We start from the raw sequence: 20,038 nt of genomic DNA, 5'->3' as shown, positions 1-20,038 counted from the left end.
CATCCCTCCTCCTCCACCCCCTCCCTCCCTCCTCCACTCCTCCAATCCCTCCCTCCTCTCCTCCTCCCTCCTCCTCCCATCCACCCATCCTCCTCCTCCTCCACCCCCCCTCCCCTCCCTCCACTCCTCCAATCCCCCCTCCCTCCTCCTCCCATCCCTCCTCCTCCACCCCTCCCTCCCCCCTCCTCCACTCCTCCAATCCCCCCCTCCCGCCTCCACCCCCTCTCTCCTCCACCCCCTCCCTCCTCCCTCCTCCCCTCCCTTCTACCCACCCTCCCTCCCTCCTCCACTCCTCCCTCCTCCTCCAATCCCTCCTCCACCCCTCCCGCCCTCCACCCCTCCCCCTCCTCCTCCCCCTCCCTCCCTCCATCAGCCCCTCCTCCACCCCCCTCCCCTCCTCCTCCCCTCCTCCCTCCCCCTCCCTCCCTCCCCCCTCCCTCCATCAGCCCCCTCCCTCCACCCCCTCCTCCTTCCCCCCCTCCCTCCCTCCCCCTCCATCAGCCCCTCCCTACACCCCTCCGTCCTCCCTCCACCAGCCCCTTGACCAGGCAGCTATGAGACGGCTCCTGTAAACGTGTCAAGGTTAAACTACAGCTCCACACTGACACAGGCTGTATGACTGTACATTAACACACAGACAGAGGAGATAAACATATGGAGTCCGCAGCAGGAGGACACATGGCTACTGTCCACCCCAGCACCGTCGTTGTTGATTTGGTTTTGTTGAGGAAGCAGAGGTGGTGGAAAAGGAAAATAAAGTACATGTGCTTCTGTTCTATCACATGTGCAATGATGTCAGAGCAATGATGTCAGAGCAATGATGTCAGAGCAACATATCTCACCGGCCAGCTGGTTACAGGCTGGTTAAAGCCAGCAACATATCACAAATTGAGAACATTGAGGTGAAATGAAGATGCTCAGTTCGTTGTAGGGAGTCTGTTTTTATCTCATTCCCATTACTGTCGGAAGACCAGTTTAGTACTGACAGACTGTCTCTCTCTCACTGTCTCTCTCACTGTCACTCTCTCACTCTCTCCCTCACTCACCCCTGTGGGAAAATGTATTCACTGTGATTTTCCTTCAAATCCGAGGGAAGAATCATTAGTTTCCCCCTTGTAGCTCGACCTTTTAAAACAAAAAATCTAGTTTACCCTACGACTAAGGCCTGAAACATGCTGCTGTTTTGGTGGTGTTGTTATTAAGGAGCGTCACCGAGGGGTTGGTGTAGTTAAGTGTGATATATATATATATATATATATAACGGTTTATCTCCACTGTATTACCACCACCACCACCTTAGCTTAGTGGCTGTTTTCTTTTAATATGGGTTTTATTGTTGTAATCCTGAGCTGCAATCTCATTATTAATAAGCTTAGGTTTTCGTAGAACCTTTTTAAGAACCGCCATAGTTACTACGGGGGGGGGGGGGGGTTGATTCACAGCCTAAATACAGTTATCACAGTGCAGAATCGTGTCCCGGGCGGACGGTTCACAGTGCAGAATCGCATCCCGGGCGGACGGTTCCCAGTGCAGAATCGTGGGCCGGGCGGACATCAGTCTGTTGGTGTGACTGTCTGATTGCGCAATGTTGATGTTGTGCTGGTGTGACATCAGTCTGTGCTAACTGCCGGGGATGTTGTTCCTGCTGGTTTTGAAGTGTCTGTCGAAGCCTCTTTTAATAGGCTTGAGAATCACACACACGCCTGTCAGATGTAACTCGTAACCTCGGGGAGGCATCGAGAGCAGAGTTATGCCAGGGCTCTGTGAGCGTGGGGAGAGGGAGGGAGGTGGTAACAGCAACCTAAATATATCCCCAGGGACTCAGAGGGAATTTGACTGGAAGTTAGCCAGACTGCACAGCTACAGCCTGCTGTGAAAGAAGAAGAAGAGGATAACACACAGAGGAGGAGGAGGATAACACACAGAGAGGAGGAGGATGACACACAGAGAGGAGGAGGATAACACACAGAGAGGAGGAGGAGGATAACACACAGAGAGGAGGAGGATAACACACAGAGGAGGAGGAGGATAACACACAGAGGAGGAGGAGGAGGATAACACACAGAGAGGAGGAGGAGGATAACACACAGAGGAGGAGGAGGAGGATAACACACAGAGAGGAGGAGGATAACACACAGAGGAGGAGGAGGATAACACACAGAGAGGAGGAGGAGGATAACACACAGAGAGGAGGAGGAGGATAACACACAGAGGAGGAGGAGGAGGATAACACACAGAGAGGAGGAGGAGGATAACACACAGAGGAGGAGGAGGAGGATAACACACAGAGAGGAGGAGGATAACACACAGAGGAGGAGGAGGATAACACACAGAGGAGGAGGATAACACACAGAGAGGAGGAGGAGGATAACACACAGAGAGGAGGAGGAGGTGGATAACACACAGAGGAGAAGGAGGTGGATAACACACAGAGAGGAGGAGGAGGATAACACACAGAGGAGGAGGAGGATAACACACAGAGAGGAGGAGGAGGTGGATAACACACAGAGGAGGAGGAGGATAACACAGAGGAGGAGGAGGATAACACACAGAGGAGGAGGAGGATAACACACAGAGGAGGAGGAGGATAACACACAGAGAGGAGGAGGAGGAGGATAACACAGAGGAGGAGGAGGATAACACACAGAGAGGAGGAGGAGGTGGATAGCACACAGAGGAGGAGGATAACACACAGAGGAGGAGGATAACACACAGAGGAGGAGGATAACACACAGAGAGGAGGAGGAGGAGGATAACACAGAGAGGAGGAGGAGATGACAGGGGGATGGGTGTCAGAACAGCAGGGAGTAGGAGATGTCAGAACAGCAGGGAGTAGGAGATGTCAGAACAGCAGGGAGTAGGAGATGTCAGAACAGCAGGGAGTAGGAGATGTCAGAACAGCAGGGAGTAGGAGATGTCAGAACAGCAGGGAGTAGGAGATGTCAGAACAGCAGGGAGTAGGAGATGTCAGAACAGCAGGGAGGAGGAGATGTCAGAACAGCAGGGAGGAGGAGGAGATGTCAGAACAGCAGGGAGGAGGTCAGTTTACGTGCTGTCAACATAACCTTTCACCCCTGCTCTTTTGTCAACGAACCACAGTCTCTTCATCCCTGTTAGATGCACTGAGACGGGTTCCGTTATCCACTAGAGACGGGTTCCGTTATGTTCCGTTGTCCACTAGAGACGGGTTCCGTTATGTTCCGTTATCCACTAGAGACGGGTTCCGTTATGTTCCGTTATCCACGAGACGGGTTCCGTTATGTTCCGTTATCCACAAGAGACGGGTTCCGTTATGTTCCGTTATCCACGAGAGACCGGTTCCGCTATGTTCCGTTATCCACGAGAGACGGGTTCCGTTATGTTCCTTTATCCACTAGAGACGGGTTCCGTTATGTTCCTTTATCCACTAGAGACGGGTTCCGTTATGTTCCGTTATCCACTAGAGACGGGTTCCGTTATGTTCCGTTATCCACGAGAGACGGGTTCCGTTATGTTCCGTTATCCACTAGAGACGGGTTCCGTTATGTTCCTTTATCCATGAGACGGGTTCCGTTATGTTCCTTTATGTTCCTTTATCCACAAGACGGTTTCCTTTATCCACTAGAGACGGGTTCCGTTATGTTCCGTTATCCACTAGACGGGTTCCATTATGTTCCGTTATCCACTAGAGACGGCCAGATCTCATGGTCTGACTGCAGTATTCAACATTTGTCCGTCAACGTCAAGTTTTGACATTTAGTCCTTTCCTGCAGTTGATTGATCAAAGGACTAGTGGCTTCATGAGGAGAATGTTATTCGTATTTTTCATAATTATATAAAAAAAAATATAAAAAATAATTAATTTGCAGAAAATCCAGTGTTTCTTTGTGAAACGGTTATATTTCAGTCATCTGTGATGTATATACAGTGTAATATTGGGATGTAAACTCAATGTAATACATTTCTACTCTATATCTGACATGGTACAGGTGTAGACTTTTATTTCAAAGTAGATTTTGTTTAAGACCACCAAGGAACACACTGACTGTGATTTATCCCACTACAGTAATATACATTTAGCCATTCATTCCAAAAGGTTAAGGTTTATGGTAAATCAAATTTAAAAGTGACAGCCTAGCACTGGGATTGAACCTGCGATCCTCGGAGCCAGAGTTCGCAGTGTACGCCCATCTGTCAAACCCGTCCGCAGTTCCCCAGCAAGCCTATGGGTAAGAGTGATCACCGTTGCCCCTAGTGACCGGTATTGAAGTCGTCACCCGCTGTCCTGGGGACCTGGACGAACGTCGAATACTGCATTAGATCTGGTGTGACCTCGCTGTCACACTGCCACTGGGGCGGCAGCGTAGCCTAGTGGGTAGAGCATTGGACTAGTAACCGGAAGGAAGCTGACAAGGTACAAATCTGTCGTTCTGCCCCTGAACAGGCAGTTAACCCACTGTTCCTAGACCGTCATTGAAAATAAGAATTTGTTCTTAACTGACTTGCCTAGTTAAATAAAGGTAAAATAAATAAATTAGCATACCACTTGGAGGAGAAGAAATGTATTGGCCATTCCTAGTTATATGCTCGTGTAGCAGACCATGAGTCTGGCTCATGGGCTCATAATGAGGTCACCCTGGGGGAATTTCCTCATGGTCTAATGGAAGACGTTTTCTCCCGTGGGGGACCCGGGTTCAGATCCCGACCCTGACATTGGTGTGCACTGTGGACAATGGAATATGAAATCACACAACGGCCTCCCTGTATTGTTCTCTCCTGTAGTGTGAACTCTGACCCTTGTTCAATAACTGCTCTCTGTGTGTCACCAGAAACGAGCCAGAGGCCAGCTGCTGTTTGCCAAGGTGTGTGACCATCTGAACCTGCTGGAGACGGACTACTTTGGCATCACGTACCGCGACGTGGAGAACCAGAAGGTAGAGGAAGAGACTCATCAAAGATGTTCTGTCTGTCCCGTCTGTCTGTCTGTCGTCATGGCTTGCTGTCTGTCTGTTGTCGTGGCTTGCTGTCTGTCTGTTGTCGTGGCTTGCTGTCTCTGTTGTCCTGTCTGTCTGTTGTCCTGGCTGTCTGTTGTCCTGTCTGTCTATATGTCCTAGGTTGTCTGTTGTCCTGGCTGTCTGTATGTCCTGTCTGTCTGGTATCGTGGCTGTCTGTTGTCCTGTCTGTCTGGCTGTCTGTTGTCCTGGCTGTCTGTTGTCCTGGCTGTCTGTTGTCCTGTCTGTCTGTTGTCCTGGCTGTCTGTTGTCCTGTCTGTCTGTTGTCGTGGCTGTCTGTTGTCCTGGCTGTCTGTTGTCCTGTCTGTCTGTTGTCGTGGCTGTCTGGTATCCTGTACTGTGATGTGGAGAGCCAGAAGGTAGAGGCAGAGTATTATAACCAGGGTCCTTTTTATCCATGAAGCATTTGGAAGGAGGAGTGCTGAGCTAGGATAAATGTTGTGCTCCCGGGTGGAGCAGAGGTCTAAGTGTTAGAGGTGTCACTACAGACCCTGGTTCAGCGGTCTAAAGCATCTCAGTGTTAGAGGAGTCACTACAGACCCTGGTTCAGCGGTCTAAAGCATCTCAGTGTTAGAGGGGTCACTACAGACCCTGGTTCAGCGGTCTAAGACACTGCATCTCAATGCTAGAGGCGTCACTACAGACCCTGGTTCAGAGGTCTAAAGCATCTCAGTGCTAGAGGCGTCACTACAGACCCTGGTTCAGCGGTCTAAGACACTGCATCTCAGTACTAGAGGCGTCACTACAGACCCTGGTTCAGCGGTCTAAGACACTGCATCTCAGTGCTAGAGGCGTCACTACAGACCCTGGTTCGAATCCAGGCTGTATCACAAACGACCGTGATTGGGAGTCCCATAAGGCGGCGCACAATTGGTCCAGCGTCGTCCGGGTTTGGTCGGTGTCGGCCCGTCATTGTAAATAAGAATTTGTTCTTTAACTGGCTTGCCAAGTTAAATAAAGGTTAAATCATTATTATTTTTTACATTTATAAATTACATAAACTTTGTTGCATAGACAATGGGGGGGGACCGGATCCGAGATGAACACAACTACTCTGAGATGTTTGTGGATACCGGCCCACTGTGTCGACAGACTGATAACAGTTACCCCAGTGGACTTTCTCAGGGCAGTGGTAACGTAGCTCTGTTCATGACTGGAGACGTGGTCATTCATTGATTTTATTCATATATATCATTACTAATTTGTCTCTTTCTCCAGAACTGGCTTGACCCGAACAAGGAACTGAAGAAGCAGATAAGGAGTGAGTTGCAGTGTTTATAGGGTTACACTATACTGCACTACACTATACTGCACTACACTATACTGCACTACACTATACTGCACTACACTATACTGCACTTCACTATACTGCACTACACTATACTGCACTACACTATACTGCACTACACTATACTGCACTACACTATACTGCACTTCACTATACTGCACTACACTATACTGCACTATACTATACTGCACTACACTATACTGCACTACACTATACTGCACTACACTATACTGCACTACACTATACTGCACTACACTATACTGCACTACACTGCACTACACTATACTACACTATACTGCACTACACTATACTACACTATACTGCACAACACTATACTGCACTACACTATACTACACTATACTGCACTACACTGTTACACTACACTATACTGCACTACACTATGTTACACTACACTATACTGCACTACACTGTTACACTACACTATACTGTACTACACTATACTGCACTATACTGTACTACACTATACTGCACTACACTATGTTACACTACACTATACTGCACTACACTATGTTACACTACACTATACTGCATTACACTATACTGCACTACACTATACTGCACTACACTATACTGCACTACACTATGTTACACTACACTATACTGTACTACACTATACTGCACTATACTGTACTGCACTATACTGCACTACACTATGTTACACTACACTATACTGCACTACACTATACTGCACTACACTATACTGCACTACACTATGTTACACTAAACTATACTGCACTACACTATACTGCACTACACTATACTGCACTACACTATACTGCACTACACTATACTGCACTACACTATACTGCACTAAACTATACTGCACTACACTATGTTACACTACACTGTACTGCACTACACTATACTGCACTAAACTATACTGCACTACACTATACTGCACTAAACTATACTGCACTACACTGTTACACTACACTGTACTGCACTAAACTAAACTGCACTAAACTATACTGCACTACACTATACTGCACTAAACTATACTGCACTACACTATGTTACACTACACTGTACTGCACTACACTAGACTGCACTAAACTATACTGCACTACACTATACTGCACTACACTATACTGCACTACACTATACTGCACTAAACTATACTGCACTACACTATACTGCACTAAACTATACTGCACTACACTATGTTACACTAAACTGTACTGCACTACACTATACTGAACTAAACTATACTGCACTACACTATACTGCACTAAACTATACTGCACTACACTATGTTACACTACACTATGTTACACTATACTGCACTACACTATGTTACACTACACTATACTGCACTACACTATGTTACACTATACTGCACTACACTATGTTACACTACACTATACTGCACTGTACTATGTTACACTACACTATACTGCACTACACTATGTTACACTACACTATGCTGCACTACACTATACTGCACTACACTATACTGCACTACACTATGTTACACTACACTATACTGCACTACACTATACTGCACTAAACTATACTGCACTACACTATACAGCACTAAACTATACTGCACTACACTATGTTACACTACACTGTACTGCACTACACTATACTGCACTACACTATGTTACACTACACTATGTTACACTATACTGCACTACACTATACTGCACTACACTATGTTACACTACACTATACTGCACTACACTATACTGCACTACACTATACTGCACTAAACTATACTGCACTAAACTATACTGCACTACACTATACTGCACTACACTATACTGCACTACACTATACTGCACTACACTATACTGCACTACACTATGTTACACTACACTATACTGCACTACACTGTTACACTACACTATGTTACACTACACTATACTGCACTACACTATGTTACACTACACTATACTGCACCAAACTATACTGCACTACACTATGTTACACTACACTATACTGCACTAAACTATACTGCACTACACTATGTTACACTACACTATACTGCACTAAACTATGTTACACTATACTGCACTACACTATACTGCACTAAACTATGTTACACTACACTATGTTACACTACACTATACTGCACTAAACTATACTGCACTAAACTGTTACACTACACTATACTGCACTACACTATACTGCACTACACTATGTTACACTAAACTATACTGCACTACACTATGTTACACTATACTGCACTAAACTATACTGCACTAAACTATACTGCACTAAACTATACTGCACTACACTATGTTACACTACACTATACTGCACTACACTATACTGCACTAAACTATACTGCACTAAACTATACTGCACTACACTATACTGCACTACACTATGTTACACTACACTATACTGCACTACACTATACTGCACTACACTATGTTACACTACACTATACTGCACTAAACTATACTGCACTAAACCATACTGCACTACACTATACTGCACTACACTATGTTACACTACACTATACTGCACTACACTATACTGCACTACACTATGTTACACTATACTGCACTAAACGATACTGCACTAAACTATACTGCACTAAACTATACTGCACTAAACTATACTGCACTACACTATACTGCACTACACTATGTTACACTACACTATACTGCACTACACTATGTTACACTACACTATACTGCACTGCACTATACTGCACTACACTATGTTACACTACACTATACTGCACTAAACTATACTGCACTAAACTATGTTACACTACACTATACTGCACTACACTGTGTTGCACTACACTATGTTACACTACACTATGTTACACTACACTATACTGCACTACACTATGTTACACTACACTATACTGCACTAAACTATACTGCACTAAACTATGTTACACTACACTATGTTACACTACACTATACTGCACTACACTATACTGCACTACACTATACTGCACTGAACTATGTTACACTACACTATGTTACACTACACTATACTGCACTACACTATATTGCACTACACTATACTGCACTAAACTATGTTACACTACACTATGTTACACTACACTATGTTACACTACACTATGTTACACTACACTATGTTACACTACACTATACTGCACTACACTATACTGCACTACACTATGTTACACTACACTATGTTACACTACACTATATTGCACTACACTATACTGCACTAAACTATACTGCAATACACTATACTGCACTACACTATGTTACACTACACTATACTGCACTACACTATACTGCACTACACTATGTTACACTACACTATACTGCACTACACTATGTTACACTACACTGTTACACTACACTATACTGCACTACACTATGTTACACTACACTATACTGCACTACACTATGTTACACTACACTATACTGCAATACACTATACTACACTACACTATGTTACACTAAACTATACTGCACTACACTATGTTACACTACACTATAATGCACTACACTATACTACACTACGTTACACTACACTATAATGCACTACACTATACTGCACTACACTATGTTACACTACACTATACTGCACTGCACTATACTGCACTAAACTATACTGCACTACACTATGTTACACTACACTATAATGCACTACACTATGTTACACTACACTATAATGCACTACACTATACTGCACTACACTATGTTACACTACACTATACTGCACTTCACTATACTGCACTAAACTATACTACACTACACTACGTTACACTACACTATACTGCACTACACTATACTGCACTACACTATGTTACACTACACTGTTACACTACACTATACTGCACTACACTATGTTACACTACACTATACTGCACTCCACTATACTGCACTAAACTATACTGCACTACACTATGTTACACTACACTATACTGCACTACACTATACTGCACTACACTATGTTACACTACACTATACTGCACTGCACTATACTGCACTAAACTATACTACACTACACTACGTTACACTACACTATACTGCACTACACTATACTGCACTACACTATGTTACACTACACTATACTGCACTCCACTATACTGCACTAAACTATACTGCACTACACTATGTTACACTACACTATACTGCACTGCACTATACTGCACTACACTATGTTACACTACACTATACTGCAATACACTACACTACACTATGTTACACTAAACTATACTGCACTACACTATGTTACACTAAACTATACTGCACTAAACTATGTTACACTAAACTATACTGCACGACACTATACTGCACTACACTGTACTACTATAGTCTATACTATACAACACAATTATATAGTCTATACCATACATCACTACTATAGTCTATACTATACAACACAATTATATAGTCTATACCATACAACACTACTATAGTCTATACCATACAACACTACTATAGTCTATACTATACAACACAATTATATAGTCTATACCATACAACACTACTATAGGCTATACTATACAACCCTATACTATAGGCTATACTATACAACACTACTCTAGTCAATACTATAGTCTATACTATACAACACTACTATAGTCTATACTATACAACACTACTATAGTCTATACTATACAACACGATACTATAGTCTATACTATACAACACGATACTATAGTCTATACTATACAACACTACTCTAGTCAATACTATAGTCTATACTATACAACACTATACTATAGTATATACTATACAACACTATACTATAGTATATACTATACAACACTATACTGTAGTATATACTATACAACACTATACTATAGTATATAATATGGTCTATACTATACAACACTATACTATAGTCTATACTGTACAACACTACTATAGTCTACTATAGGCTATACTATACAACACTATACTATAGTCTATAGTATACGACACTACTATAGTCGTATAGTATACACCACTATACTATAGGCTGTAGTATACAACACTACTATAGTCTATACTATACAACATTATACTATAATCTATACTATACAACACTATACTATAGTCTATACTATACAACACTATACTATACAACACTACTATAGTCTATACTACAAAACACTATACTAGTGTTGTATAGACTATAGTAGTGTTGTCTATACTATACAACACTATACTATAGTCTATACTATACAGCACTATACTATAGTCTATACTATACAGCACTATACTATAGTCTATACTATACAACACTACTATAGTCTATACTATACAACACTACTATAGTCTATACTATACAACACTACTATTGTCTATACTATACAACACTGTACTATAGTCTATACTATACAACACTATACTATAGTCTATACTATTTAACACTACTATAGTCTATACTATAGTCTATACTATACACCACTATACTATAGTCTATACTATACGTCACTACTATAGTCTATACTATACTTCACTACTATAGTCTATACTATACTTCACTACTATAGTCTATACTATACTTCACTACTATAGTCTATGCTATACTTTATTGTTCTGCAGGTGGCCCCTGGAACACTATACTATACTTTATTGTTCTGCAGGTGGCCCCTGGAACACTATACTATACTTTATTGTTCTGCAGGTGGCCCCTGGACCACTATACTATACTTTATTGTTCTGCAGGTTGCCCCTGGAACACTATACTATACTTTATTGTTCTGCAGGTGGCCCCTGGAACACTATACTATACAATACTTTATTGTTCTGCAGGTGGCCCCTGGAACTTTGGCTTCAACGTCAAGTTCTACCCCCCAGACCCTGCCCAGCTGTCTGAAGACATTACCAGGTGAGTTGGATGGATCGACTGCATTGTCAAAGCCTCTGAAATACAGTATGTTGCTATTTATGGTTTAATAATCTTACTGGCATCACCCACTCACCCCCCTCTTTCCCCTTCTCTGTTTTACTCCCCCTCTCTCACCTATGCCTCCCCATCTCTCTCCCCCTTCTCCATGCCTCCCCATCTCTCCCCCATTCCTCTCTCTCCCTATGCCTCCCCATCTCCCCCCTCCTCTCTCTCTCCCCCCCTCTCTCCCCCCTCTCTCCCCCCTCTCTCTACCCCCCTCTCCCTCCTCTCTTGCTCCCTCCCTCCTTGCTCTCTCCCTCCTCTCTTGCTCTCTCCCCCTCCTCTCTTGCTCTCTCCCCCTCCTCTCGCTCTCTCCCTCCTCTCTTGCTCTCTCCCTCCTCTCTTGCTCTCTCCCCCCTCCTCTCTCCTCTCTCCCCCTCTCTCTCCCCTCCTCTCTTGCTCTCTCGCCCCTCCTCTCTTGCTCCTCTCCCCCCCTCCTCTCCCCCTCCTCTCTCGCTCTCTCCCCCTCCTCCTCTCGCTCTCCCCCCCTCCTCCTCTCTCCCTCCCCTCCTCTCTCTCCCCCTCCTCTCTCGCTCTCTCTCTCGCTCTCTCTCCCCCCTCCTCTCGCGCTCTCTCCCCCTCCTCTCTCGCTCTCTCCCCCTCCTCTCTCGCTCTCTCTCCCCTCCTCGCTCTCGCCCTCTCTCCCCCTCCTCTCTCGCTCTCCCCCCTCCTCTCTCGCCTCTCTCCCCCTCCTCTCTCGCTCTCTCTCCCCCTCCCTCTCGCTCTCTCTCCCCCTCCTCTCTCGCTCTCTCTCCCCTCCTCTCTCGCTCTCTCTCCCCCCTCCTCTCTCTCTCCTCTCTATCTCTCCTCTCTCTCTCTCTCTCTCTCTCCCCCTCTCTCCTCTCTCTCCCCCTCCTCTCTCTCTCCTCTCTCTCTCTCTCTCTCTCTCTCTCTCTCTCTCTCTCTCTCCATCTCTCCTCTCTATCTTCCTCCTCCTCCTCTCTATCTCCCTCCTCTCTATCTCCTCTCCTCTCTCCCTCTCTCTCTCTCTCCCCCCTCTCTCTCTAGGTACTACCTGTGTCTCCAGCTGCGTGATGACATGGTGTCTGGTCGTCTCCCCTGTTCCTTCACCACCCACACCATACTGGGCTCCTACACGGTCCAGTCAGAGCTGGGGGACTACGACCCCGAGGAGACGGAGTACAACAGTGAGCTCCGCTTCGCTCCGAACCACACCAAGGAACTCGAGGACAAGGTCACGGACCTACACAAGAACTACAAGTATGTCCGGCAATAGATTTTCCCCGTAGTTACAGGACATGTAGTTGAATAAAGGATCTCTCTGAGCCCCGTAGTTACAGGACATGTAGTTGAATAAAGGATATCTGAGCCCCGTAGTTACAGGACATGTAGTTGAATAAAGGATATCTGAGCCCCGTAGTTACAGGACATGTAGTTGAATAAAGGATATCTCTGAGCCCCGTAGTTACAGGACATGTAGTTGAATAAAGGATATCTCTGAGCCCCGTAGTTACAGGACATGTAGTTGAATAAAGGATATCTCTGAGCCTCGTAGTTACAGGACATGTAGTTGAATAAAGGATATCTCTGAGCCCCGTAGTTACAGGACATGTAGTTGAATAAAGGATATCTCTGAGCCCCGTGGTTACAGGACATGTAGTTGAATAAAGGATATCTGAGCCCCGTAGTTACAGGACATGTAGTTGAATAAAGGATATCTGAGCCCCGTGGTTACAGGACATGTAGTTGAATAAAGGATATCTCTGAGCCCCGTAGTTACAGGACATGTAGTTGAATAAAGGATATCTGAGCCCCGTAGTTACAGGACATGTAGTTGAATAAAGGATATCTCTGAGCCCCGTAGTTACAGGACATGTAGTTGAATAAAGGATATCTCTGAGCCCCGTAGTTACAGGACATGTAGTTGAATAAAGGATATCTCTGAGCCCCGTAGTTACAGGACATGTAGTTGAATAAAGGATATCTCTGAGCCCCGTAGTTACAGGACATGTAGTTGAATAAAGGATATCTCTGAGCCCCGTAGTTACAGGACATGTAGTTGAATAAAGGATATCTCTGAGCCCCGTAGTTACAGGACATGTAGTTGAATAAAGGATATCTCTGAGCCCCGTAGTTACAGGACATGTAGTTGAATAAAGGATATCTCTGAGCCCCGTAGTTACAGGACATGTAGTTGAATAAAGGATATCTCTGAGCCCCGTAGTTACAGGACATGTAGTTGAATAAAGGATATCTCTGAGCCCCGTGGTTACAGGACATGTAGTTGAATAAAGGATATCTCTGAGCCCCGTAGTTACAGGACATGTAGTTGAATAAAGGATATCTCTGAGCCCCGTAGTTACAGGACATGTAGTTGAATAAAGGATATCTCTGAGCCCCGTAGTTACAGGACATGTAGTTGAATAAAGGCTATCTCTGAGCCCCGTAGTTACAGGACATGTAGTTGAATAAAGGCTATCTCTGAGCCCCATAGTTACAGGACATGTAGTTGAATAAAGGATATCTGAGCCCCGTAGTTACAGGACATGTAGTTGAATAAAGGATATCTGAGCCCCGTAGTTACAGGACATGTAGTTGAATAAAGGATATCTCTGAGCCCCGTAGTTACAGGACATGTAGTTGAATAAAGGATATCTCTGAGCCCCGTAGTTACAGGACATGTAGTTGAATAAAGGATATCTGAGCCCCGTAGTTACAGGACATGTAGTTGAATAAAGGATATCTGAGCCCCGTAGTTACAGGACATGTAGTTGAATAAAGGATATCTGAGCCCCGTAGTTACAGGACATGTAGTTGAATAAAGGATATCTGAGCCCCGTAGTTACAGGACATGTAGTTGAATAAAGGATATCTGAGCCCCGTAGTTACAGGACATGTAGTTGATGCCTGACGTCTGTTTTCAGAGGGATGTCCCCAGCTGAAGCAGAGTTACACTTCCTGGAGAATGTTAAGAAACTGTCCATGTATGGAGTAGACCTGCATCACGCCAAGGTACACACACACACACACACACACACACACACACACACACACACACACACACACACACACCACCTACATACACCTACCTACACACCTACATACACACACCACACACCACACCTACATACACACACCTACATACACACACCACACACACACCTACATACACACTCCTACATACACACACACACACCACCTACATACACACCCCACACACCACACCTACACACACACCACCTACATACACACACACACACACACCTACATACACACCACACACACACACACACACACCACACACACACACCTACATACACACACACACACCACACACACACACACACACACACACACACACACACACACCTACATACACACCACACACACACACACCTACATACACACACACCTACATACACACACACCTACATACACACCTACAAACACACCACACACGCACACACCTACATACACACCACACACGCACACCACACATGCACACACCTACATAGACACCACACACACACACCTACATACACCACACACCACACACCTACACACCCCACACACCACACCTACATACACACCACACACACACCTACATACACACACCACACACACACACCTACATACACACTCCACACACACACACCTACATACACACACCACACACACACCACACACCACACACACCTACATAAACCACACACACCTACATACACCACACCAAACTCTCTCTCTCACTTCACTGCTTTGTCAGAGGCACTCTGCTAGTCCTTCCAATGCACCGCTGCTGTCTCAGTGATGTCATCAGTGATGTCGATACCATGCTTAACACCAACACTGGGCTGCTACGTCAATGTCTGTATGTGCTGTGAGCCAACTGCCTGGGGCCATCTTCCTCCGCTCTAGCAGGACTGCCCACTGACTGTTACCATCTCTGTTAGTTTCACTGACTGTTACCATCGCTGTTAGTTTCACTGACTGTTACCATCGCTGTTAGTTTCACTGACTGTTACCATCGCTGTTAGTTTCACTGACTGTTACCATCGCTGTTAGTTTCACTGACTGTTACCATCGCTGTTAGTTTCACTGACTGTTACCATCTCTGTTAGTTTCACTGACTGTTACCATCTCTGTTAGTTTCACTGACTGTTACCATCGCTGTTAGTTTCACTGACTGTTACCATCTCTGTTAGTTTCACTGACTGTTTACCATCTCTGTTAGTTTCACTGACTGTTACCATCTCTGTTAGTTTCACTGACTGTTACCATCTCTGTTAGTTTCACTGACTGTTACCATCTCTGTTAGTTTCACTGACTGTTACCATCGCTGTTAGTTTCACTGACTGTCACCATCGCTGTTAGTTTCACTGACTGTCACCATCTCTGTTAGTTTCACTGACTGTTTACCATCTCTGTTAGTTTCACTGACTGTTACCATCTCTGTTAGTTTCACTGACTGTTACCATCTCTGTTAGTTTCACTGACTGTTACCATCTCTGTTAGTTTCACTGACTGTCACCATCGCTGTTAGTTTCACTGACTGTTACCATCTCTGTTAGTTTCACTGACTGTTACCATCGCTGTTAGTTTCACTGACTGTTACCATCTCTGTTAGTTTCACTGACTGTCACCATCGCTGTTAGTTTCACTGACTGTTACCATCTCTGTTAGTTTCACTGACTGTTACCATCTCTGTTAGTTTCACTGACTGTCACCATCTCTGTTAGTTTCACTGACTGTTACCATCTCTGTTAGTTTCACTGACTGTTACCATCGCTGTTAGTTTCACTGACTGTTACCATCGCTGTTAGTTTCACTGACTGTTACCATCTCTGTTAGTTTCACTGACTGTTACCATCGCTGTTAGTTTCACTGACTGTCACCATCTCTGTTAGTTTCACTGACTGTTACCATCGCTGTTAGTTTCACTGACTGTTACCATCTCTGTTAGTTTCACTGACTGTTACCATCGCTGTTAGTTTCACTGACTCCATGAGGATCCGCCTTGGACTGGCCTGACTTGGATGGGGGGGGCATTTAATAATCCATTTGACTCGTTGTATCGGATCAGCATTGTTGTTTTCTCTCCTCTCATTAAACCACCCGGCTAGTTGGTAGGAAGCCTGTTTGAGTGTTTGGCTCCAGCTAAAGGGGAGGTAAGCGACAGCTGCATCGTGTGGTGTGTTTATTATTCACGCATGGCTTTAGCTTAGCAGTCATCATGCTACCTGTGGCTTGTTTTTACCCATCATCACCCTCTCCAACGTGTGTTTCCCCCCCCCCCCCCCATCCCACCTCCTGCTTTTGTCATCGGACCCCAGATACACCCGTCCCCCACGTCGTGTACATGTAGAGTAGGAGGTGAGAGACCGTCAGCACCCAGCGCTTGCCCATCCTCTACCCTTCCTCCCTCCACGACTGTTAGAGAAAGAGAGGAATCACTGCCTTCTCAGCGTTGTGCTTCTGTTTAATAGTTCCTAGTGAAGGGGTATACACACTGAAACTCCCTCTTTGTGTACTAATTGGGTGTGTTCCAGGACTCTGAAGGCGTAGAGATCATGCTAGGAGTGTGCTCCAGTGGTCTGCTCATCTACAGAGACAGACTGAGAATCAACAGGTTCGCCTGGCCCAAGGTCCTCAAGATCTCCTACAAGAGAAACAACTTCTACATCAAGATACGGCCTGGAGAGGTAAACACACCAACAACAACTGTAGATCTGTTACAAACCCAGTCGGGTGTTTTACCATGTGACTTGACCAGGAAAAATTATGGCCCGGGGCCTAGTTAGGCAACTTCTCTGTGGCCCGGGGTCTAGTTAGGCAACTTCTCTGTGGCCCGGGGCCTAGTTAGGCAACTTCTCTGTGGCCCGGGGCCTAGTTAGGCAACTTCTCTGTGGCCCGGGGCCTAGTTAGGCAACTTCTCTGTGACCCGGGGCCTAGTTAGGCAACTTCTCTGTGGCCCGGGGCCCAGTTAGGCAACTTCTCTGTGGCCCGGGGCCTAGTTAGGCAACTTCTCTGTGGCCCGGGGTCTAGTCAGGCGACTTCTCTGTGGCCCAGAGTTTTTCCTGGTTACATTATGTGGTCTGTGAAAACCTCTTGTCCCTAGTCATAACATTAGTTTCTATTTGGGAAATGAATTAAAAGTTGCAGACTACTATATTTAAGGATATTTAATTGCTTCTGTTCTGACATGACCACTGCCCCTCTCCTCCACTCCTACCCTTCTCTCCTCTCCTCTCCCCCTTCCCATCCCTCCTCTCATCCTTCTCTCCTCTCCCCCTTCCCTCCTCATGTCTCTCCTCTTCTCTCTCTCTCCTCTCTCCTGCCCACTCTCTCCTCTCCTCTCCCCCTTCCCTCCTCATGTCTCCTCCTCTCTCTCTCTCCTCTCTCCTGCCCACTCTCTCCTCTCCTCTCCCCCTTCCCTCCTCATGTCTCTCCTCCTCTCTCTCTCTCCTCTCTCCTGCCCACTCTCTCCTCTCCCCCTTCCCTCCTCATGTCTCTCCTCTTCTCTCTCTCTCCTCTCTCCTGCCCACTCTCTCCTCTCCTCTCCCCCTTCCCTCCTCATGTCTCTCCTCCTCTCTCTCTCTCCTCTCTCCTGCCCACTCTCTCCTCTCCTCCTTCCCTCCTCATGTCTCTCCTCCTCTCTCTCCTCTCTCCTGCCCACTCTCTCCTCTTCTCTCCCCCTTCCCTCCTCATGTCTCTCCTCCTCTCTCTCTCTCCTCTCTCCTGCCCACTCTCTCCTCTCCTCCTTCCCTCCTCATGTCTCTCCTCCTCTCTCTCCTCTCTCTCTCTTCTGAGACACTTGTAACATCACCATCTATTGCAGTTTGAGCAGTTTGAGAGCACGATTGGCTTCAAGCTCCCTAACCACCGTGCAGCCAAGAGGCTGTGGAAGACCTGTGTCGAGCACCACACGTTCTTCAGGTAGGAGATGTTTGTAGCCTGTCCTTACGATTTGATATGGAGTCTTCAGGTATTCAGAGCCCTTAACTTATTCCACATGTTGTTGTGTTACAGCCTGAATTCAAAACGTTTTTTCCCCCCCTCACTCATCTACCCACAATACCTCATAATGACAAAGTGAAAACATGTTTGTAGAAAAATGTAGTAAATTCATTGAAAATTAAATACAGAAATATCAAATTTCCGTAAGTATTCACACCCCTGAGTCAAAACATGTTAGAAACACCTTTGGTAGCGATTACAGTTGTGAGTCTTTCTGGGTAAGTTTCTAAGAGCTGTGAGTCTTTCTGGGTCTTTCTGGGTAAGCCTCTAAGAGCTGTGAGTCTTTCTGGGTAAGTCTCTAAGAGCTTTGCACACCTGGATTGTACAATATTGCAAATTATTCTTTAAGAAATTCTTCAAGCTCTGTCAAAAGGTGTTCTAGAGGTTTGTTCCCCCCTCTGGTTCCTCTGTGACATGCTGGTAGAAATGAGGTAAAACTGATTTAAGTTTGCCTGCATTAAAGTCCCCGGCCACTAGGAGCGCCACTTCTGGATGAGCATTTTGTTGTTTGCTTATGGCCTTAAAAAGCTTGATGAGTGAGGTCTTGGTGCCAGGATCAGTTTGTGGTGGTAAATAGCTGGCTATGAATAATATAGATGGTGTAGTCTACAGCTTATCACGAGGTACTCTACCTCAGGCGAGCAATACCTCGAGACTTCTTTAACCTCTTACACTTATGGTGGCGCTATTTCATTTTTGGAAGAAAAACGTTCCCGTTTTAAACAAGATATTTTGTCACAAAAAGATGCTCGACTATGCATATAATTGCTACTGTTCGAAAGAAAACACTCTGACGTGTCCAGAAATACAAATATCTTCTCTGTGCGTGCCCTTTAACGTGAGCTTCAGGCAAAACCAAGATGACTTGGCATCCAGGAAATGACAAGGATTTTTGAGGCTCTGTCTTTCATGATCTCCTTATATGGCTGTGAACGCAAGA

At 45.2% G+C, this 20,038-nt stretch overlaps 1 protein-coding gene across 1 annotated transcript in view; it reads left to right on the top strand.

Moving 5' to 3' along the window:
* The window catches only part of LOC135558084 (band 4.1-like protein 3), a 151,722-nt gene that overhangs the window by 7,970 nt on the left and 123,714 nt on the right, over positions 1-20,038 (top strand). Inside the window, exons 2-8 of the mRNA XM_064991832.1 lie at positions 4,809-4,913; positions 6,210-6,252; positions 11,988-12,063; positions 13,132-13,344; positions 15,009-15,096; positions 17,631-17,783; positions 18,920-19,017. Coding sequence (XP_064847904.1) covers positions 4,809-4,913; positions 6,210-6,252; positions 11,988-12,063; positions 13,132-13,344; positions 15,009-15,096; positions 17,631-17,783; positions 18,920-19,017 — 776 coding nt within the window. The remainder of the gene's footprint in view (positions 1-4,808; positions 4,914-6,209; positions 6,253-11,987; positions 12,064-13,131; positions 13,345-15,008; positions 15,097-17,630; positions 17,784-18,919; positions 19,018-20,038) is intronic.

Source organism: Oncorhynchus masou, chromosome 17 (assembly GCF_036934945.1).
Source record: "Oncorhynchus masou masou isolate Uvic2021 chromosome 17, UVic_Omas_1.1, whole genome shotgun sequence".
NCBI classification, from domain to species: domain Eukaryota; kingdom Metazoa; phylum Chordata; class Actinopteri; order Salmoniformes; family Salmonidae; genus Oncorhynchus; species Oncorhynchus masou.
Note: the sequence above shows the minus strand (reverse complement) of the source record. Positions and strands in the feature narration are given on the sequence as shown.